Below are 20,504 nucleotides of genomic sequence, written 5' to 3'. Positions count from 1 at the left end.
AGAAAAAATCTAGAGAAGAGCTAAATCTGAAAAGCAGTATTTATTCTACAGGAAGGAGAGATAAGTGGTGGAATCAGGGAGAATTCATTTGCTTTGTAAACAGCTTATGCTATTTTAATATTTTCCCCGTGGCCCAAGCTCCTTTCTCCATGAGTTTTGCTTAATTGCAAATGGGAAATTGGTTCCCCAATGTCAAAACTTCTAGCATGCTCCAATTCTAGAATCATGACATTTCCTGAGGAATATAAGACTGGGAGACCCCAGGTATCCCTGTATTCTTTCAAATGATGGAAAAGATGAGTAGTAGAGTCCAAGGAGTGAAACATGACTTTCCAAGGTGGAAAATGCAGCAAACTAAGAGGTGAGAGGCATGAGAAACCTCTGAGACACTTTCAGAGGACAAAGAGCCTTCGTTCTCAGAGGGAAATTGCTTTTGCTCTTTAGGCTTTTCTTGATCTTAGAGACTAAAATTTTTGCTTAGAGTAATGTCATTTTGACAATCAAGGGGTTTGTCTTATGGAAACAGAGACTTCAGAGAATAGCAGGAAAGAGGTATAATCATGGCATGTGGATTAAAAATAATTTTAAAATAAAACTTTTTTAGAGCAAAAGAAAAATGAATAGTGATATTTAAATATTTGAATAAAAAGAGTGAGTAGGGTATTGAGTTTAGATTTTTTTAAATCTTTGGGATTGCTACTCATGGGAAGATCTAACTGACAGATGGGGGAATTATGCTGGGTGAGTCTTCTGAAGCATGAACTGGTCTCTTCCCCCAAACCAGTGTAGATTTGGTAAGAACTCTGCTTAGAGGTTTGGGGAATGACTGACAAGGAATCATATCACTGCGTATATGTGATTCAAAATCTGGGGTGGATTACCAGCGGATTTAGGGATGTTGCAAATTCATTTTAGGAACACAAGAGAAGAGTGCACAGAGTTTGCTGGCATGCACCTTGCAAATGTCTCAGTGAGGTTATCACTATCCTGTTAGGCATCACAAATAATACAAAGAGATACACTTTCTTGTCAGGACCGATTTGATTATGCCCTTTGGTCACAGTTATGTCTTATTGTATAGAAGATAAAGAAAAAACATTTTATATTATTTGATACTAAGAAATTATATACTTAAAACTATACTTTAAACTAAGAAATCATGAGGAAAATTTGTTTTGAATGATTGTTGTGAGGTTTCTATTTAGATTAATTAGGATGTAAAAATATTTTCTGAATACTTTCTGAATATTTTAATGAATATTTCATGATCCTTAGTCTTCAAAATCTACCTTTATATTATAAAAGCTCTTCTTAATGATTACTATTTCCAGGAAATGTCATTAAAATCAGAATTTTCCTCCTCCCTCCCTCTCTCTCCTTCTCTTTCTTTCAAAGAAAATAGCAAATACTAGCTTTTGAAGGGGTAAACATTACAACTGACCATGGACTAAATTTTGAATTAGGTGAAATTGGGTTTTGGGGACTTCATTTCTTTCTTTTTTTTTTATTTGATTTTATTTTTTTTTAATTTTTTTTATTATATTATGTTAGTCACCATACAGTACATCCCTGGTTTTTTATGTAAAGATCGATGATTCATTAGTTGCGTATAACACCCAGTGCACCATGCAATGTGTGCCTTCCCCACCACCCATCACCACCCTATCCCATTCCCCCACCCCCTCCCCTCTGACGCCCTCAGTTTGTTTCTCGTGAATATAGAAATGAAGTCCTCCCCCCACCCCCCTGCCGAGAGACTGTGGACTCTGGGGACTTCATTTCTATATTCACGACCTTACTTCTGTTAGGTCACCTTCTCAGGGTGGAAGTTTCTCTACACCATCCAAAGGGCCACCCATGCATAGAAGTTTTCACAGGCTGTAAAATGACCTCTCCTTTCCATACAAATTACTCTCATACTGTCATCAAACGAATCACAATTTGAATGGTGAATGATGTATCTATGGGAACAGTGTACATTTTATCAGGATAATAATTTAATCCAAAGGACCTAAACTTTAATTTTTTCCTTCCTATCAAATAATTCTGCATATTTGTACAATGGATACAATTAATTATAAATAAATCTACAACTCAAGTATTTTAGTGGCCACAGGAAGATAACTGCCACAATAAAAGCAGTCAGGATTTCAATCTTTTATTTTATCCAACTCCGTGCTGTTTCATATCAACTAATTGAACCTCCCTAACAACTCCCATGTGAAAATTACCTGAGTCAATTGTCCAAGGACAGGAAACTAATATTATACAAATGGAATATATGTAGTCTCTACTCTCAGTAACTGCCTCTTTGAATGATTTAATCATCAGTCTGAAGAGAGAATACTTAAAGCACAAAATCAGGTATATTGTAGGCAATAGAAAAGTTGTAACAAGCATGAGGAGTTCTAGGATAAACAATAGCAAGACCATTAGGTATAACTCAATAAGGACTATTCAGTATAACCAGAATAAGTAGGATTACATAGGGAATACTCCTTGGTTGAGGTGCCTTATTTAACATCTTTTCTAGAAGGCCTCATTATAAAATGAATGCCTAATCACTGAATAAAATTTGAAAAAGCAGAACACAAATATATGATGAAAATCATTAATAACCTGAAGGTCATAGAGAATCCCAATCATTATTTTTCTAGTGTGTTTTTCAATGCTTTTGTATGCTTATAGTCACATATATTTCCGCAATATTTGGAAAATATTTCATATTTTATATTATGCCTGTTCATATACTAAGATATTGTAAGCATCATTAATAGGTACTGCATATTTAAAATTAATTTTATTGGGGCTCCTGGATGGCACAGTGGTTAAGCGTCTGCCTTCGGCTCAGGGTGTGATCCCGGTGTTATGGGATCGAGCCCCGCATCAGGCTCCTCTGCTATGAGCCTGCTTCTTCCTCTCGCACTCCCCCTGCTTGTGTTCCCTCTCTCGCTGGCTGTCTCTATCTCTGTCGAATAAATAAATAAATAAATAATCCTAAAAAAAAATAAAATAAAATAAATTTTATTGACTGTGTAATAATCTAATCAATGCATAAATGATAGTCAACATTTTTCTATTCTGAAATATTAAAGGTTCTTTTTCTTCTAATTTAACTATAATGTATATATACCAATGATGCCTGTCCTAACATGTAAATATTTATGTGCAACTAATTATGCATCTAGAATATTTTCTTAAGGAGAAATTGCCAGATAAATGATGTTACCATTTAAAAATAGGATTCCATCATTCTTTTAAATTCCTGATGATGTATCAAATTTTTCAGTAGGAAAAGATTTTACTTATATTTCTAAAGTAATCTTTTGAAATTGTGTTTTAGTAACTGTTCATTTTGTGAACTTGATTTTCACAGCATTTTTAAATACCTGAATCTCAGGATAGTAACTATGTGTAAATTATTTCAAAATGTTTTATTTTTCCTAGTATTTTTGCTTCTTTGTTAAAAATTCTTTATTTAAATTCAATTTAGTTAACATATACTGTATTATTAGTTACTGGGGTAGAATTTAGTGATTCATCAACTGCACATAACGCCCTGTGCTCATTACTTCAAATGCCCTTCTTAACGCCCACCACTCTGTTACCCCATCCCCCCACCCTCCTCCCCTGACCAACCCTCATTTGTTTCCTAGAGTGAAGCGTCTTTTGTGGTTTTCTCCCCCTCTGATTTCATCTTATTTTATTTTTCCTTCCCTTCCCCTCTGTTCATCTGTTTTATTTCTTAAATTCCACATGTGAGTGAGATCATCTGGTATTTGTCTTTCTCTCACTGACTTAGCTCACTTAGCCTAATCCCTTCCAGTTCTATCCACGTTCTTGCAAACGGCAAGATTTCATTCTACGTTCTACATTCATCTTCTTTATCCATTCATCTGTCGATGGACACCTGGGGTCCTTCCACAGTTTCACTATTATGGACATTGCTGCTATAAACATTGGGGTGCATGTGCCCCATTGAATCACAAGGTTTGTATTCCTTGGGTAAATACCTACTAGTACAATCGCTGGGTCATAGGGTAGCTCTATTTTTAACTTTTTGGGGAACCTCCATACTGTTTTCCAGAGTGGCTGTACCAGCTTGCATTCCTACCAGCAGTGTAAGAGGGTTTCCCTTTCTCCACATCCTCACCAATCTATTGTTTCCTGAGTTGTTATTTTTACTTCTTAATTTTATTATTTCATTGTGCTAGCTAGAAAACCAATTCACCGTTCTTAGCAGAACACAATCCTGTTTTGCTTAATATGCTTTGCCATCTTTAAGTTCAGACAAAAGAGTGGCTTTTAATTCAAACGTGGACATTGGAGATGAGAGATTTTGTATCTTCACTAGCTAATATCTAATGTCATAAATAAAATATGTTAGTATGTGAATGTTTAACTATTGATCCTTGTGGCTATACAATAGTGTTTTTTTTTTAAGATTTTATTTATTTATTTGACAGAGAGAGAGAGACAGCCAGTGAGAGAGGAACACAAGCAAGGGGAGTGAAAGAGAAAGAAGCAGGCTCCCAGCAGGGGAGCCAGACGTAGATAGGGCTTGATCCCAAGACTCCGTGATCACGCCCTGAGCCCAAGGCAGACGCTTAACGACTGAGCCACCCAGGCGCCCCTACACAATAGTGTTTAAAAGCACAAGGTTTTCTTTGAGGCAGAAACCAGGCATCTGATGCCCGCACTGATGTTTATTACCTATATAATCGTAACCAAGTTATTCAGCTTCTAGGGCACTTACTGTAAAGGGCTTATAAAGGCCCTTTGCTCATAGAATCACTTCATGAATGACTTATTATTATTATTATTTTTTATTATTGCTCATACAATCACTTCATGAATGACTTATTATTATTTTTTTATTATTTTAATAGTAATACTTATATTTATGTGATGCATTGGATATAGTTCAAAGTTTGAATAAACATTCTTGAATTATACATTTGCTTGATGCATAAGGAAAATGAAACACACAAAGAGCATGCGTGTGTGTATATGCATGATCATATATTTGGTAATTATCATGTCCTGGACTCACACCAGAGAATTTATGTGATATTCTTCACAGCTCTTTCCATTTTGCTACATAAAATCCATTGTGTAGACATATTTTCCAGAAAATAGGAGATTATATTATACTGAAGCTTTATTATAGGACAGCCTGTTTTGAGAATCTTTGTACTTGGAGGTGTGGCTACATGGAGGGAATAGCGAGCTCATCTGTGAAAACCACACTTTTTTAAGTTCATGGTATTCGATATAAATATAAATGCGTTTTTGACATAAGCAAAGTAAATGAAAATGCTTGTGCTATTAGTCCTAGCTATGTTAACCCCTACTAATTATCCCTTGGCTAAATATCATGATAAATTTATTCCATGAGTGTATTCCCTATGGTCCTTGGAGATTTAGCCATATTGACTTAATTATCAGAAGCAGAAAGAATTTAGCTTCTCTAACCAATAGTCCCTTTCAAAGACAGTAATTTTCACATGCTATAATAGGAATGCATTAAAAATCAACAAGAAAAATTAATTGAATTGAAGGGAATGAAGTTAGAAAACATTGAATAAATCAGATTTACTGAAGTTCAAGTGAAGTCACAGTTTCTCTCAATCCTAATAGATCCGAGACCTTCTTTCTTAATAGATATTTTGTAATACCTCTTTACTATCTTTGCCTTTGTGATATCTCTACTTGGCAAACTAGGAGGTTGCTAAGTAGAAGTCGTGAATTAAAATATGGTCGTTAAGATACAAATCCATAATGGTTAATTCTCATTGTTCTTGCTGAGGTAATAAAATGAAGTGTGTTAATGATTTTCTCCGTTTAGCATCCCATGCCCAGCTCCTCTGTTGCTTGTAGGCTCATAAGCTAGCATCAAGTTCTACAGGAGAATCAAGCTGCTAGGATTCTGATTGTGTCATTTCCAGCAAGTCGTGTCTCAGAAATGGCAAGTTTCAACAACACCTTTCCTCACCTCAATGGCTTTGTTCTGCTGGGCTTCTCCGAATGGCCCACACTAGAAATGGTTCTTTTTGTGGCCGTCTCCACCTTCTACATAATGACCCTCCTTGGAAATTCAGCCATCATTTTCTTGTCCCGCCTCGAGCCCAGACTCCACACCCCCATGTACTTCTTTCTGGCTAATCTCTCCTTTTTGGACCTCTGCTATACTACCTCCACTGTCCCACAGATGCTGGTCAACATCCAGAGCCACCTGAGAAACATCAGCTACACAGGATGCATAGCTCAGCTTTTCATCTTCCTTGGCTTGGGATCCACTGAATGTGTACTTCTCTCAATAATGGCCTTCGATCGTTATGTAGCTATCTGCCAACCTCTTCATTACACAGTTATCATGCATTCTCGGCTTTGCCGACAAATGGCAGCAGTGGCTTGGGTAACAGGTTTCAGTAATTCCTTGGTGCAAACAGTGTTGACTTTCTCATTACCTCGCTGTGGTCAATATCGGGTAGAGAATTTCTTCTGTGAGGTACCTGCCATGCTTCAATTATCATGCGCTGATACATGGATCAACGAAGTCGAGATGTATGCAGCTGTGGTAATCATAAAAGTTATCCCAGTTGGATTAATTCTGTTCTCTTACATCAACATTGTCAGAGCGGTAGTTAGGATCCAGTCTTCAGAGGGTCGCAAGAAGGCCTTCAACACATGTGGGTCTCATCTGCTGGTGGTCCTTATGTTCTATGGCTCAGCCATTAGTGGTTATGCATATATGGCACCCAAGAGCAATTCAGCCAAATTGAAGGGCAAGCTTCTTGCACTCTTCTATGGACTTGTAACTCCAATGCTCAACCCTCTAATCTACACCTTGAGAAATAGAGATGTCAAGGGAGCACTAAAGAAGCTACTGGGGAGAGAAGAGAAGGGGTGGAGGATGGCTTAGGAGAAGGTGGTTCCTTACAATTAGGATTCCTCACTCCCAGAATGCCGGCTGCCAACTGCCATCACCTCCACTCCCAAATAATGGCGGCTGACTGTTAGTCTTACTACCTTTGTATTTCAGAGGAAGTAAAATACTGATGACTCTCCCCTTAAAATAATGAAAGAGCTCTAAAAATAGGTAACAAATATCATAGATTTTAGTAAAATATTGCATTTGTTACTATGTTGTCTTTTCTAACGAAGCCTTAAAATTAATAACCAAATATGATTTCTTGTCACATAGCACATGAAAACTGATGATTAAGGGATTAATCTTGAAACTTGTTTAAAAAGAAGAAAGATGACTGCTCAAAAAGACAAGATCATGCCACAAAATTAGCAGAATGCCCTTATAATCAAGAGGGAACTCCTCCCCTTCCCCTCACATTTTCTTATGTTAGTGTAGCTGTTGTGTATCTGATCTCATTTTAATCAATAGTAGGAGGGAGCATCCTCAGGGAGCCTAGTGCATGCTCTGATCGTTGGTACTTTGTGGAGAAAAAGGTGTACACACATAGAAGGCTCTGTGCAATGCCTCTGCCTGTTTGTTCATTTATCCAGGCCTTCTAGCAGACTCTTTTAGCATATTTTTTTAATTCTACATGTTATTATATGAAAGATCTATGGCTTAAACTATGGCTAACATATGGAGAACATGTCTGTCTCAGCCTTTGATCTAAAAACATCTTGCTTCCCAATCAGTATATATTTTATTTGTGGTGCTCAATCGTCTTTATCAGCATTATGATAGCTATTCTCAGCAGGCCAAGTGGAAAAACAGACATTTTTCTACAAACTGAAAGCAAGAGATCATGTAGGTTCTGAAGACAGGAGAGATATACCCAATACTATGTATTTTTTAAAAATTCTATTTAAGTTCCAGATAATTAATGAATGGTGTAATATTAGTTTCAGGGGAACAATATAGTGATTCAACACTTCCCTGCAACACCCAGTGCTCATCACAATAAGTGCACTTCTTCATTCCCACCAATCACCTATTTCACCCATTCCCTGCCCGCCTCCCCTCTGGTATCCCTCGGTTTGTTCTCTGTAGTTAAGAGTCTGTTTCTGGGTTTGACTCTCTCTCCCCAATACCATGTGTTACAGATTCTATGTTTTATGTGTTGGTTACTGGATGAAAGGCCTACCTCTAGGCAATGAGGTCTAGGCTTGACATAACTAAGTGTCTTACAGGTACTAGGACCATAGCCCAAATATCTGAAAGAATGTTCCTATTATCAATACATCTTTCATTTTAGTTTTTGGTTTTTTATTGTTTGTTTGTTTTTGTTTTTAGATATATAATTGTTTATATATTTCATAATTTTAAATTTTTAATCCAGTTTTAAATTTCTTTTTTCTTTTTTTTTTTTTTACTATGTTCAGTTAACCACGTATAGTACATGATTAGTTTTTGATGTAGCGTTCAATGACTCATTGAAAAAAATGACTACATATTCATTCATCTGGGTGAATTTACAGCAGAAAGATATAAAACAGCATCTACTCTCAAAGATTGTAATGCAATAGGTTATTTTATCAATGGTGACATACACTTGTACTTTCCAGATATGTTTGAGCATTGGATGTATAGTTCATTTCTCCCAAAGAGTATGGAAAATGAGCTGTTTGAAGATGTGATAAAATGTAGGTCATCTTTCTTTTTATCAAGGATTTAATTTTTAGAAGAGCAGACTCACAGATAAAAATGAGATCTAGGTTCAGAGAGATCACATATACCCCTTGCCCCTGTACACATAGCCTCCCCCACCATCAACACCAAAGGGTACATTTGTCATAACGGGATGGACCTACATTGACATGTCATTGTCAGCCAAATTCCATTATTGACATTAGGGTTCACTCTTGGTGTATTCTATGGGTTTAATATTAAATATATAATGACATGTATCTATCATTACAGTATCATTCAGAGTATTTTCACTGCCCTAAAAATCCTCTGTGCTCTGCCTATTCATCCTCCCTGTCCCAACCCCAGGCAAACTCCAAACTCGTCATGGTCTCCATAGTTTTGCCTTTTCCAGAATGTCATACAGCTGGGATCATTACAGTATGTAGCCTTTTCAGACCAGCTTTTTTCACTTAATATGCATTTAGGGTTCCTCAGTGTCTTTTCAAGGCTTGATAGCTCATTTCTTTTTAGTGCTGAATAATACTCCATTGTGTGGATGGACCACAGTTTATTTATTGACTCATCTGCTGAAGGACATCTTGGTGGCTTCCATGTTTTGGCAATTATGAATCAAGCTGAGTTAAATATCCACGTGCAGGTTTTTGCTTGAACATAAGTTTTTAACCACTCTGGATAAATACCAAGGTGCATGATTGCTGGATCACATGGTAAGAATATGTTTAGTTTTCTGAGAAACCACCAAACTGTCTCCCAAAGCAGCTGCGCCATTTTGCATCCCACCAGCAATGAATGAGAGTACCTGTTGTTCCACATCTTCACCAGCATTTGGTGTTGTCATTGTTCTGGATTTTGACCACTCCAGTGGGTGTGTTGTCGTTTCTTTTTGTTTTAAATTGCTTAGTTCACATTTCCCGGAGGCCATATGATGTGGAGCATCATTTCATATGCTGAGCTACCATCTGTGTATCATTTTTGGTGAAGTGCCTGCTGATGTCTTTGGCCCTTTTTTTAAAATTTTTTATTATGTTATGTTAGTCACCATACAGTACATCATTAGTTTTTGATGTAGTGTTCCATGATTCATTGTTTGCATGTAACACCCAGTGTTCCATTCAATACATGCCCTCCTAAATACCCATCACTGGCCTGTCCCAGTCCCCCACCCCCCTCCCCTCTGAAGCCCTCAGTTTGTTTCCCAGAGTCCATAGTCTCTCATGGTTCATTCCCCCTTCTGTTTATCCCCCCCCACACATTCTTCCCTTCCTTCTCCTACCAATCTCCCTGCTAATCCTTATGTTCCATAAATGAGCAAAACCATATGATAATTGTCTTTCTCTGCTTGACTTATTTCACTTAGCATAATCTCCTCCAGTCACGTCCATGTTGCTGCAAATGTTGGGTAATCATTCTTTCTGATGGCTGAGTAATAATCCATTGTATATATGGACCACATCTTCTTATCCATTCATCTGTTGAAGGTCATCTCAGCTCCTTCAAAGTTTAGCTATTGTGGACAATGCTGCTACGAACATTGGGATGCATATGGCCCTTCTGTTCACTATGTCTGTATCTTTGGGGTAAATACCCAGTAGTGAAATTGCTGGATCATAGGGTAGCTTTATATTTAACTTTTTGCAGGACCTCCACACTGTTCTCCAAAGTGGCTGTACCAATTTGCATTCCCACCAACAGTGTAAGAGGGTTCCCCTTTCTCCACACCTCTCCAACATTTGTTGTTTCTTGCTTTGTCAATTTTTGGTCTTTGGCCCATGTTTTAATCAGATTATTTGTTTTCTTATTGTTGAGTTTTAAGTTCTTCATATATTTTGGGTAAGTCTTTATCAGATATACCTTTTGCAAACATTTTCTCCCAGACTGTGGCTTGTCTTTTCATTTTCTTGGTCTATCGTCTTTTAAGTAATATATATCAATTGATTCTTCCTCCTCAATCCTAAACCTTACATATTTTAATACTATGAAAATATAAATTCCCTTATTTTTTTCTAATATGTATTATATGTGCATATTCATGTGCATATATGTCATAATTCAGAAGGATATACAGGAGACAAAAAGTTCTGTTTCAGATATTACAAGCATTGTCATCCCAATCCTCTCTAAGAGAATGGAATTATCCATCCCTCCAAGCATTTTCATATCTTACATTGTTTGTGGTTTAGTAGGGGGGTAGGGACTCAGTTTTGTGACTAAGTCTAGGTTTTTCAAATACATTGATCTTTTCTGGATTCTATCTTTATTAAAATAGAAGTTGATAATCAAGTAAGAGAAGTTATCATTAGACTCGGCTAAGTTGTTTGGCAGAGTTAAAAAGAAAAATTAGTGTGGTCTTAATCCTTATTTACAGACCTGATATTTACATACAGAAAGATGAGATCTATTGGGCAGTGTCTATTCTGATTATTAGACATCTGCTGTGACTTTTCAGTGCACAGGATGTGCGGGATGCTAAATATTTCAAATATTCTTGCAAGCATGGTCCAGAATTTTTAGGCTTCATCTCTTGGTCACATATGGTAATTACAACCCCGGGCAATTAACATTAAAATGGTTAGTTCTTCAATTTTCTTGGATTTTTTGAGCATAAGGATGACCATCTCTTGTTATAGGACTTCTACAACTACCCTTTATCAGATGAAGAAAGTTCCCTTCTATTGCTAGAATGCTGTGTGTGTTGTATGTTAATGTAAATGGATGCTATATTTTATCAAAGGATTTTTCTACATCAATTGAAATGATTGTATTATTTTCTCTTTTTATTGTTGCTAATATAGTATATTAAATTGATTGACTTTTTAACATTAAAGAACTTTGAATTCCTGAAATAAAATCAACTTGATTATAATCTATTTTCCTTTTTATATATTGCTAGATTAAAATGCTAATAATTACCTTAGAATTTTGGATTGTGTTCATGAGGGAGACAGGCTTGCAACTTTACCCACTTGAACAAAGTTGAAGGACTTGGAATACTTGATATCAAGATTTATTATAAAGAGACAGTAATTATGGTCTCTTATGGTACAGGAATAGACAAGGAGAACAACAAAACATGACCCACATGAATCTGGACATTAGATTTATAACAAATTTGTCAGTGTAAAGGGGAAGGGGCAATATTTTTTTTAAAAGATTTTATTTATTTATTTATTTATTTATTTGACAGAGAGAGACAGCCAGGGAGATAGGGAACACAAGCAGGGGGAGTGGGAGAGGAAAAAGCAGGCTCCTAGTGGAGGAGTCCAATGTGGGGCTCGATCCCAGAGCACCGGGATCACGCCCTGAGCTGAAGGCAGACGCTTAACGACTGCGCCACCCAGGCGCCCCATGGAAGGGGCAATATTTAAACAAAATAAATGGTACTTTGTCAATTGGATGTCCCTATAAAATATTGACACTTTTCTCTCAAAAGTTATTTCCCATAGATTTTAGATATCAAAATTTGAATGGCAAAACATTAAACTATCTGGAAAATAACCCTGAAGAATATGTTCATGATCTTGGAGTTGACAAAGTTTAAAAAATAATAACGCATAAGTAGCTACTTATGCATGAACTATAAAGGAAGTGACTGACAGATTGGACCTCATTAATCTTAGAAACTTCTGTTAATCAGAAGATACTATTAAGGAAGTGAAAAGGCAAACCATAGAGTGGGAGAGGATGCTTTCAGTACAGCATCAAAAAGTTAGACCAGAATATATGAAGACTACCTATAAGTCAAGAATAAAAAGACAGATGACCTAATAGAAAAATGTCCTGAAGTGTTTCACAAAACTGGTCCTGAAATGACCAATCAATACACAAAAAGATGTTCTAGATGTTTTAGAGGAGATCATAGGCAACAACCTCTTCAATCTTGGCCATAGTAACTTCTTGTTAGACACATCTCCAAAGGCAAGGGAAACAAAAGCAAAAATGAACTATTGGGATTTCATCAAGATAAAAAGCTTTTGCACAGCAAAGGAAACAATAAAACTAAAAGGCAACTTATGGAATGGGAGAAGATACTTGCAAATGACATTACAGGTAAAGGGCTGGTATCCAAGATCTATAAAGAACTTACAAAACTCAACACTCAAAAAAACAAAAAAATCCAGGTAAGAAATGGGCAGAAGACATGAATAGGCAGTTCTCCAAAGAAGACATCCAGATGGCCAACAGACACATGAAAAGATGCTCAACATCACTCAGCATCAGGGAAATACAAGTCAAAACCACAATGAGATACTACCTCACACCAGTTGGAATGGCAAAAATTAACAAGGCAAGAAATGACAGATGTTGGTGAGGATGCAGAGAAAGGGGAACCTTCTTTTTGAAGCCCCATCCCTTGTCGGTTCTGACTTCTGAGAGTGACCAGATCATGGAAATTTGACCTGTACAAGTCAGCTTTTCTTTCCAAATGAACCAGCATGGGCAGAAGATAAGGTTGTCCAGTTCTACTCAAACTACAAATTTCAGAGAAAAAGCAAGTACGTAGGAACTTCCCAGTGCCTCTCATTATTGATATGAATCTCTTTCCTCCTTGCTTCTCATTTTAACTACAGTTTAGATAAGATTCATGGGGTGAAACAGCCCACTGTAGATATTTCAGGGACAGAACCAGGCATTTAGAAAACTGTTGCACATGTTGGAGGAGACAAACCCGGGAGGTGATGACTGGTTTCCAGCACTGTCCTGAGAGCCTGAGATTCGCTTAGTCACCCAGCGGTTAGCACCTAAGGCAAACTGCTTCTGTTGTTTATATGTAAAATGTCTAGGAGTAGTTTCAAGTGGCTCCAGGCCACACAGGACAGTTTTGAGATAGCATTAGGTTTTTCTTTTGGGGGAGGGAGTAAGTTTCTTGTATTTGCATAATTTCTATTTTGTAATTATATGAAACAGTGTCTTTATAGGACTAGTAGGAGTAAAACCATGGAGATCACCTGTTAGTAAAATAGTCAGGATATTTGCTTTAGTGTAGACTTTAATTTCGATAAGTGAGGGGTTTTTTTCTTTGTAAGTTGCCTTGTTGTCAATAAGTGGTCGCTTTGTTTTAAAATTTTTTTAATAATAATTTTTTATTATGTTATGTTAGTCACCATACAGTATATCCTTAGCTTTTGATGTAATGTTCCATGATTCATTACTTGCCTATAACACCCAGTGCACCATGCGATATGTGCCCTTTTTAATACCCATCACCCACTTCCTATGATTCAAGTACCATAGAAAGTTAGAAATCTAAGTTTCTTTAATTCTAACGTGATGTAAATCAAGCAGACCTCTTTTGTATTTTAAAAGAAATATCTTCATTATTTCCCTCTCTATGAAGACAAGGAATACTGATCTGTTTGCTAAAAAAAAATTATTTATAAAAATTGAAAATCTTATCAACTCTTGTGCAAATTAGATCAGTAAATGCAAGAGAACATGATTTAAAGTAGACACCAAGGCGTTCATATACATTAAAGAAAATAGAGACATATAGGTAAATATCATTAGATCTCTCCAGAGATCTCTCTGATGAGAAATCTTAGTAACATGATTGTCTGTGAACTTCATGGGTCATCCTCTTTTTTCATTGTTCATGACCCTTAACATAATGACATCGGTGTCCATAAGTTTTTCATTAAAAGATGACCTGGCTTAAGGGTTGGGAAATGTTAAATCTGGATTTATACAGCTCTAGGAAACTCTCATTTTCCTGAATCAATTTGTTCAATTTGCAATGGTAAGTTTTTTTTTTTTTCTCTCTGCTTTTCTTAGCTTATTTAAGGAGTCCTGAGGGAACACCTATTTAAAATTCTTTAATCATTTAAAGGTTTTAGGAAAGTGAAGAAGGCTGAATGTGAGAGCCTAGGGATTCAATTTCCTTTCATTTTAAGGGTCTTCCTAAGTATGCAATTTTATTAACACCAAAATATCTGTTGGAGAGCATGGGATACTAAGATACGCTTTGGTGCACAAACTCTGTTCTGCTCACTGACAGTTGTTGGGCCTGCAGTGGATATACATTCAAGAAGTCAGTGTTGGGAGGAGCAATGAAGTTCTGACCTTTGGAACTGAGAACACATGCTGCTACAGATACTTACACACAGAGAGGATTCCAGCAAAAGTTAGAAAGACCAAAGACATCACCCTCACATCTCCTAGGCCAGAAAACGACCTGCTAGAAATATTAGACTCCTCGCACAAATGAACAGGCACACACACCAAAAGGATTAGATTCACTATTCACCTGGCTGGGCCTGGAACCTAAGATCTGCCAGAGGACAGAAATAACTTAATACTGGGAATGTAAAGATCAAAACTGAAAATCCAGGACTGCTGGTGCCACCATGGACACAATAGGCTATGGGTAATCAAAATATCAACAAAAAGCTAACTTGACAAAGAATCAGGTGTCAATATAAGGACCAAAAAAAGCTCAACCACAAAACTCACCAGGACAACCACGGGAGGGTGGGCTGAGGAGTTGAAGAGAACAGAGCAGGTGAGGTCACCTTCGGACCACATGTTTCTGTTTGGCCAATGTAGGATCCAGAAGGGCGGTATCTCAGGGAACTTCTGGGAACGCACTGCTAAAAATTAACTCAAAGCTAGTTAGCTAATGAATGGCACACTGTGTAGTTATACAACAGATCAATCAATTTAACACAGCAAAGCCAAGATCTATAGAAGGCAAAGGGCTGACACTGGACAAAGTTAACTGCAGAGATTCTGGGCACAGTAGGTCATATCTGCACATTAAGTCAAGGCTTGGCCGGCACGTAACAAAGACGTCTGTCCAGATAGGCAGCAAGGAGAGAGAAGAAAGCTCTCAGCTGCTTGTGGATTTTCCAGAAAGTTTGTGAATTTGGTTCTGCATCATGCGCACCAGGTTCTCTGGATATGGCCTCCTGGAGCCTTTCCTTCAGCTCTTGCACCTGAGGCCAGGTCTGTGCCTTCACCTCAGCAGGACTTCTCATGCTGCCAAGCTCCATCTCTTTGTACCAGCCTCCTCAAACTCTTTACCTGTTCCTCAGAGTGTAGTGAGGGGGTCGAGGGTGGGGATTGCAGCAGTGTACAGAGGTGTTATGAACGCTCTTTGACTGTGGGTACAGGAGCTGGTGTGCTGCGTGTAAATGACAGTGCTGGTCCTGGGGAAGAGGGACACAGCCATCAATGCTCCCAGGGCTTCAGGCCAGGCCTGCACTGACCTGATGCTCATTGCTGCATGGACAAAGCACCCGTATGAGATCAAGAGAAGCACCAGAGGGAGGAGGAGCGAAGCAGGGAAGATGCAATGAGCTGGACCTCATTGGCACAAATGTCTCCATCAGCCAATCTGACCATAGTGAGCTCCTCACAGACGAAGGGGTAAATTCTATAGCTCCCACTTCGGGGCAGCCACTTCAACCAACCATGCCATTCCTGCAGGAGCCTGTCAGCATCATGAGTGCATGTCTGAGGCATATAGAGCAAACAGCTTCATAGGATGGAAAGTCATGACAGTCAGGAGGACACATCCAGCGGGGTCCAACCCAGGTGACGTGGAACTGGACAGCACAACCCAGGGTCTGATGGTCTTGGTCAAACCTGGAGGTTCCATAGCAGCTGGAGAGCATTGCTGGTGATGAGCCAAGGTCCACAAAGTAGAGGTTGTTGAGAATCACACATAGTACATGGATGTGTGGAACACAGGGTCCTGGCAGGAGACCAGGAGGACAGCTGTGTTCCCTGCCAGGCAGGAGGTAGGAGAGTGATACAACCACAAGAGTGTCTTTTCAAGCTGCAGCTGCTCAGAGAAGCCCACATATGAAACCACCTGCCCTATTCCCATGGATTGTCATCAGTCTGCTCAGGACAGGAGAGAGACATGCGGGGATGTACAAGTGTTGACTGGTGAGAAGCAGTCAAAGTCAGATTGCAGCTGAAAGGAATTGAGACTGAAGGTGGGGTGTGTGTGTGTGTGTGTGTGTGTGTGTGGTGTGTCATGTGGGGGGAGTCATGCACATCCAGGAGGAAAGTAGAATGCAAAACTCACAGAGTGTGTATGGTGACATATAATGGGGAATACAAGAAGGGATTAATTATTGCTCAGTTCTTTCAAATCGTTTCATCTTTTCCTAGAAATCCACCTTCTTTTTCCTCAAAGCATCTTGTAATATTATAACTAAATGAAAAAAAGGAGATTTTGTCCAATCAACAAACACCTTTCTATCAGTTGTCCGCAGCAAATATAGCAAATAAGGGTCAGTTTTTTTTTCGAAAAAAGTCATGTGGTTATTGCAACACTCTACCCTGATACATGCATTTGTTGATACCGTATAAGGCTACAATATGAAACAGCCAGTCATCACATAGTTTTAATTACTTAACAGATACTATCTGCATAATATTTTTTCAATATTTCTTATGTAAAAATGGGAAATCTAGTTTAGATGATGTTAAAGGTGTTCAGAAAGAAGCATTGTTGTCACCATAGACATAGTCAACATCAAATATTTTTTCAAGTTTTTAATTTAAATTCCAGTTAATTAACATATGGTGTACTATTGTTTCAGGTGTACAATTTAGTGATTTAACACTTATATACATCACCTGGTGCTCATCACAACACGTGCACTCCTTACACCCCATCACCTGTTTCTCCCATCCCCTACCTGCCTCCACCGGTGACTATGAGTGCGTTCTCTGCAGTTATGAGTCTGTTGCTTGGTTTGCCTCTCTCTCTTTTTTTTCCTTTGCTCATTTGTTTCTTCAATTTCACATAGTAGTGCAATCATACGGTACTTGTGTTTCTCTAGTGGATTTATTTTGCTTAGCATAATAATCTGTAGCCCCATCCAAACAGATATGTTTTGAATAAATTAATACCTCCACTCATTCCACTGAACTGCTTTTCTCCCTATTTTGTGTTCCCTAACTAGTAAAAAGTATGTATTTGGAACATATATTTAAACATCAAGCAACATAACTACATATAATAATGATAATTAAAAAGTCGAATATGAACACACTAACTACATAATTAGTCATGCATATTACATTTTTTAGAATAAGTATTATGTCTTTTTCTTTGAAAACTATATTACTTAACACACTTTAACAATTTGAAGGCATTATCAAATTGAATACACGCTAATGGCCTCTACTGCTATGTCAAGCTCTTACTCGTATTCATCAGTGCATGCACCAAAGTAGTTTAGGGGAAACAAAGCCATGAGAGTGCTTCTCGCAGCCAGCTGTCTCCTCCTCCTGGGCCGTGTCCCCCTGCACAAGCACCTTCTGCAGGTCTGAACATCAGCCTTAATTTTCTCCTCTCTTCCCCCCCACTTCCAGTCCTGTCTCCTTCTACAAAATTCTCCTTTTAACTCAGCTAGCTACAGACTGTTTTCCTTAGCTGTCTTTCAGTGCTAGGGCCAGTCATTTAATGATATTTAAGTTAATGTCCTTGGTTTGGAAAGCCCTAACAAGCCCATGTGCTCCCTAGTGCTGATGAATGCGGAGAGGTCAACTTTCCATGTCCAGGATAGAGGGTACGCAGAATCCCAGCAGCTTTCCTCAACTCAGTGCACCCACCTGCTTGAGAAGTGACTACTGAATCTGCAAGGGTTGGGTTCTGGGACGTATAATAAGAAACCCCCAAACACCAAAGCCTTGTTAAAAGAGACAAGTTGATCAGTCTCACACAAAGAAGTGCAGTTTGTCCGGAATACAGCGTCCTTCTAGCCTTCCATTCCAAAGTCCCTCAGCGTTGTGGTTGTCCTTATGGTGAAGCTGTAAATCAGGCAAGGCAGACGTCACACTGAGGCACCCCCCTTCCCTTTAAGGAAACCTCCTGGGCAGACCAACCGACTTCTGTCTGCACATCTTATTGACCAGAATTTGTTGTGGGATACACCTAGCTGTGAGAGACGCTTTCTCAAATGCAACACAGTGCATGTGGCACACTCAAAAAGTTCCGTATTCTGTCACTGAGGTAGAGAATGTTGGAGAAGACAACTCTCTTGTCCAGTATTCATAAATCTAATAAAGATCCCCTTGGCTCTAGGTTTGAAGTAGGGAGTGAGAACTATGTGTTAATCATATTCAAGCAGTCAGGTTCTAATTCAGGAGTACTAAAAGCAAAAATTATAAACCAGAATATATAAGGTTGGGACAATAAGTTCTTTATGTGGATTTCCAAAGAAGCTTTTATGCATATTTCATTTGACGGGGCAGCATTAAAGGGAATTTTTTTACCTCAATGACACTTTGTTTTTCCCTATTCTCTCTCCTTTGCCTTTGTAATATGACAATAATAGGTATATAGTACCTTTCACACTTTTTTGTATCATTTAAATAATAAGCATTCAGTACCTTACAGTTTCTTCCACTGTCCTAATATACACCCTTTGACTTTTGGCCATTTTATTATTACTTTTGATAGAAAACAGTAGATACTTTGTCAAACTCATAGGTAACTAGAAGATTATTATGACTTCTTAACTGAGTCTTTTATAGTAATCAAAATAAATAATAATTGCTTCAATATAGTACAACATGAAAGTTACTGATATAGTTTTCATAACTGTATTTCATGACCTTTGTTTGATCAGACAAAATATTAAAATCTGAACCTTTCATAATAATAGTTCAGAGTCACCAAAGATTTGATTGCAACAGTACATTTTATTGAATTGATATCATACTCTGTACACAGACTATGATAGCAGTAACCTGTAGTATAAGCTATTCATTATATTTAACTATTGAGTTTTCTTTCCATTTATTTCTGTTGCCCTAAATGTTAGCATTTACCAACAGAGACAGACCTGCCCATGACAATTCCTCAGAGACAGAATCAAACTTCTTCCTGACACTCTCCAGTGAGAAGGCAATGTGCCTCCTGGGGGAGGGAGGAAGGATACAGATCCAGAAGAAGAAGAATTGAAATACAAGGTGCTCACACGCCACTGTTTTTCAAGAAAGAGGAAGGCTCAACTATATCGCCCTGTGATTGGCACAGCCTTGCACTCTTCCGTGGGGTGGGGGGTGTGGGGAGCATTGTGGGCATGGCTGGAGGGACGTGATGCTCTCCCATGAGACACACAGGCTTCCTGAGACCAGACGCGGCATGACTACCACAAAAGCTTCTGGGTGCACAGTCTTAGAGGACTGGAGGACTTACATCCTCTGGATTGTGAGAGGTTGTAAGGTAAGGGAGGGTGCAGAGAAAATCAGGGAGTGGCTCATCAGAAGCAACAACCATCTAGTTTTTCCCTCAAATGTGATGATTACAGGTATGGGGCACAACGGGTGTCTGAAGAAAAGAGGGCTGTAGAAGATGGCGGATTACAGTGTGAACATGGACAGCCAAGCCCGGAGCTTTCTCGCTGCTGAGCCTGACTTTAATCAGCTGTTTTCTTCCTTCTCTGAAGAGTATAACTTACTCAGTTTACCAGTATTTCTGTCATAAGATTCCTGTGAGTTGTTCTAAACTAATTATTTCACAGGAAGTATCTGTTACTGTTGGGGAAGGAAATACCTAGATTCCCCTGCACACCTTAGTCCTATCAAATGATAAAACAGTTTCTGCTGCATCGTGGTAAGAGTCACCTTGTTATCAGGTCCTCGGTGAAGCGACTGTGGGGAAATTGTGGAAAGCAATGGGTAACCATCTCTATAATCTGTAATGAGCCATTTATATAAATGGTATCTCCTATGAAGACATTTCAGAAATGGAAATTCCATAATAATGAAGATTGATATCTACCGTTTCTTGCACACCAGGCACTGTGCTAAGTGTTTCAGATACAATGTCTAATAACGTATAACATGTTTTCCTTTGGTCGATAGGAAAAAAGAAACGTTTTGTTATGAAAACAGAGATTCATAAGAGGCTGAGTCTGTCAAG

At 38.3% G+C, this 20,504-nt stretch overlaps 1 protein-coding gene across 1 annotated transcript; it reads left to right on the top strand.

Annotated features, from left to right (window-relative positions):
* The first annotated feature begins 5,946 nt into the window (after positions 1–5,946).
* LOC103679355 (putative olfactory receptor 2B8) lies at positions 5,947–7,144 on the top strand. Its single transcript, XM_008708865.2, has one exon. The coding sequence runs from the start codon at positions 5,966–5,968 to the stop codon at positions 6,923–6,925; it is 960 nt and encodes a 319-aa protein (XP_008707087.2). The 5' UTR covers positions 5,947–5,965; the 3' UTR covers positions 6,926–7,144.
* Positions 7,145–20,504: the final 13,360 nt, after the last annotated feature.

This window comes from Ursus maritimus, unplaced genomic scaffold, assembly GCF_017311325.1.
Source record: "Ursus maritimus isolate PB19 unplaced genomic scaffold, ASM1731132v1 scaffold_28, whole genome shotgun sequence".
Lineage (NCBI taxonomy): Eukaryota > Metazoa > Chordata > Mammalia > Carnivora > Ursidae > Ursus > Ursus maritimus.
This window is presented reverse-complemented; position numbering and strand designations above follow the sequence as displayed.

Coding starts and splice junctions, on each gene's coding strand:
- LOC103679355 (XM_008708865.2), top strand. CDS start 5,966: ATGGCAAGTTTCAACAACACCTTTCCTCACCTCAATGGCTTTGTTCTG.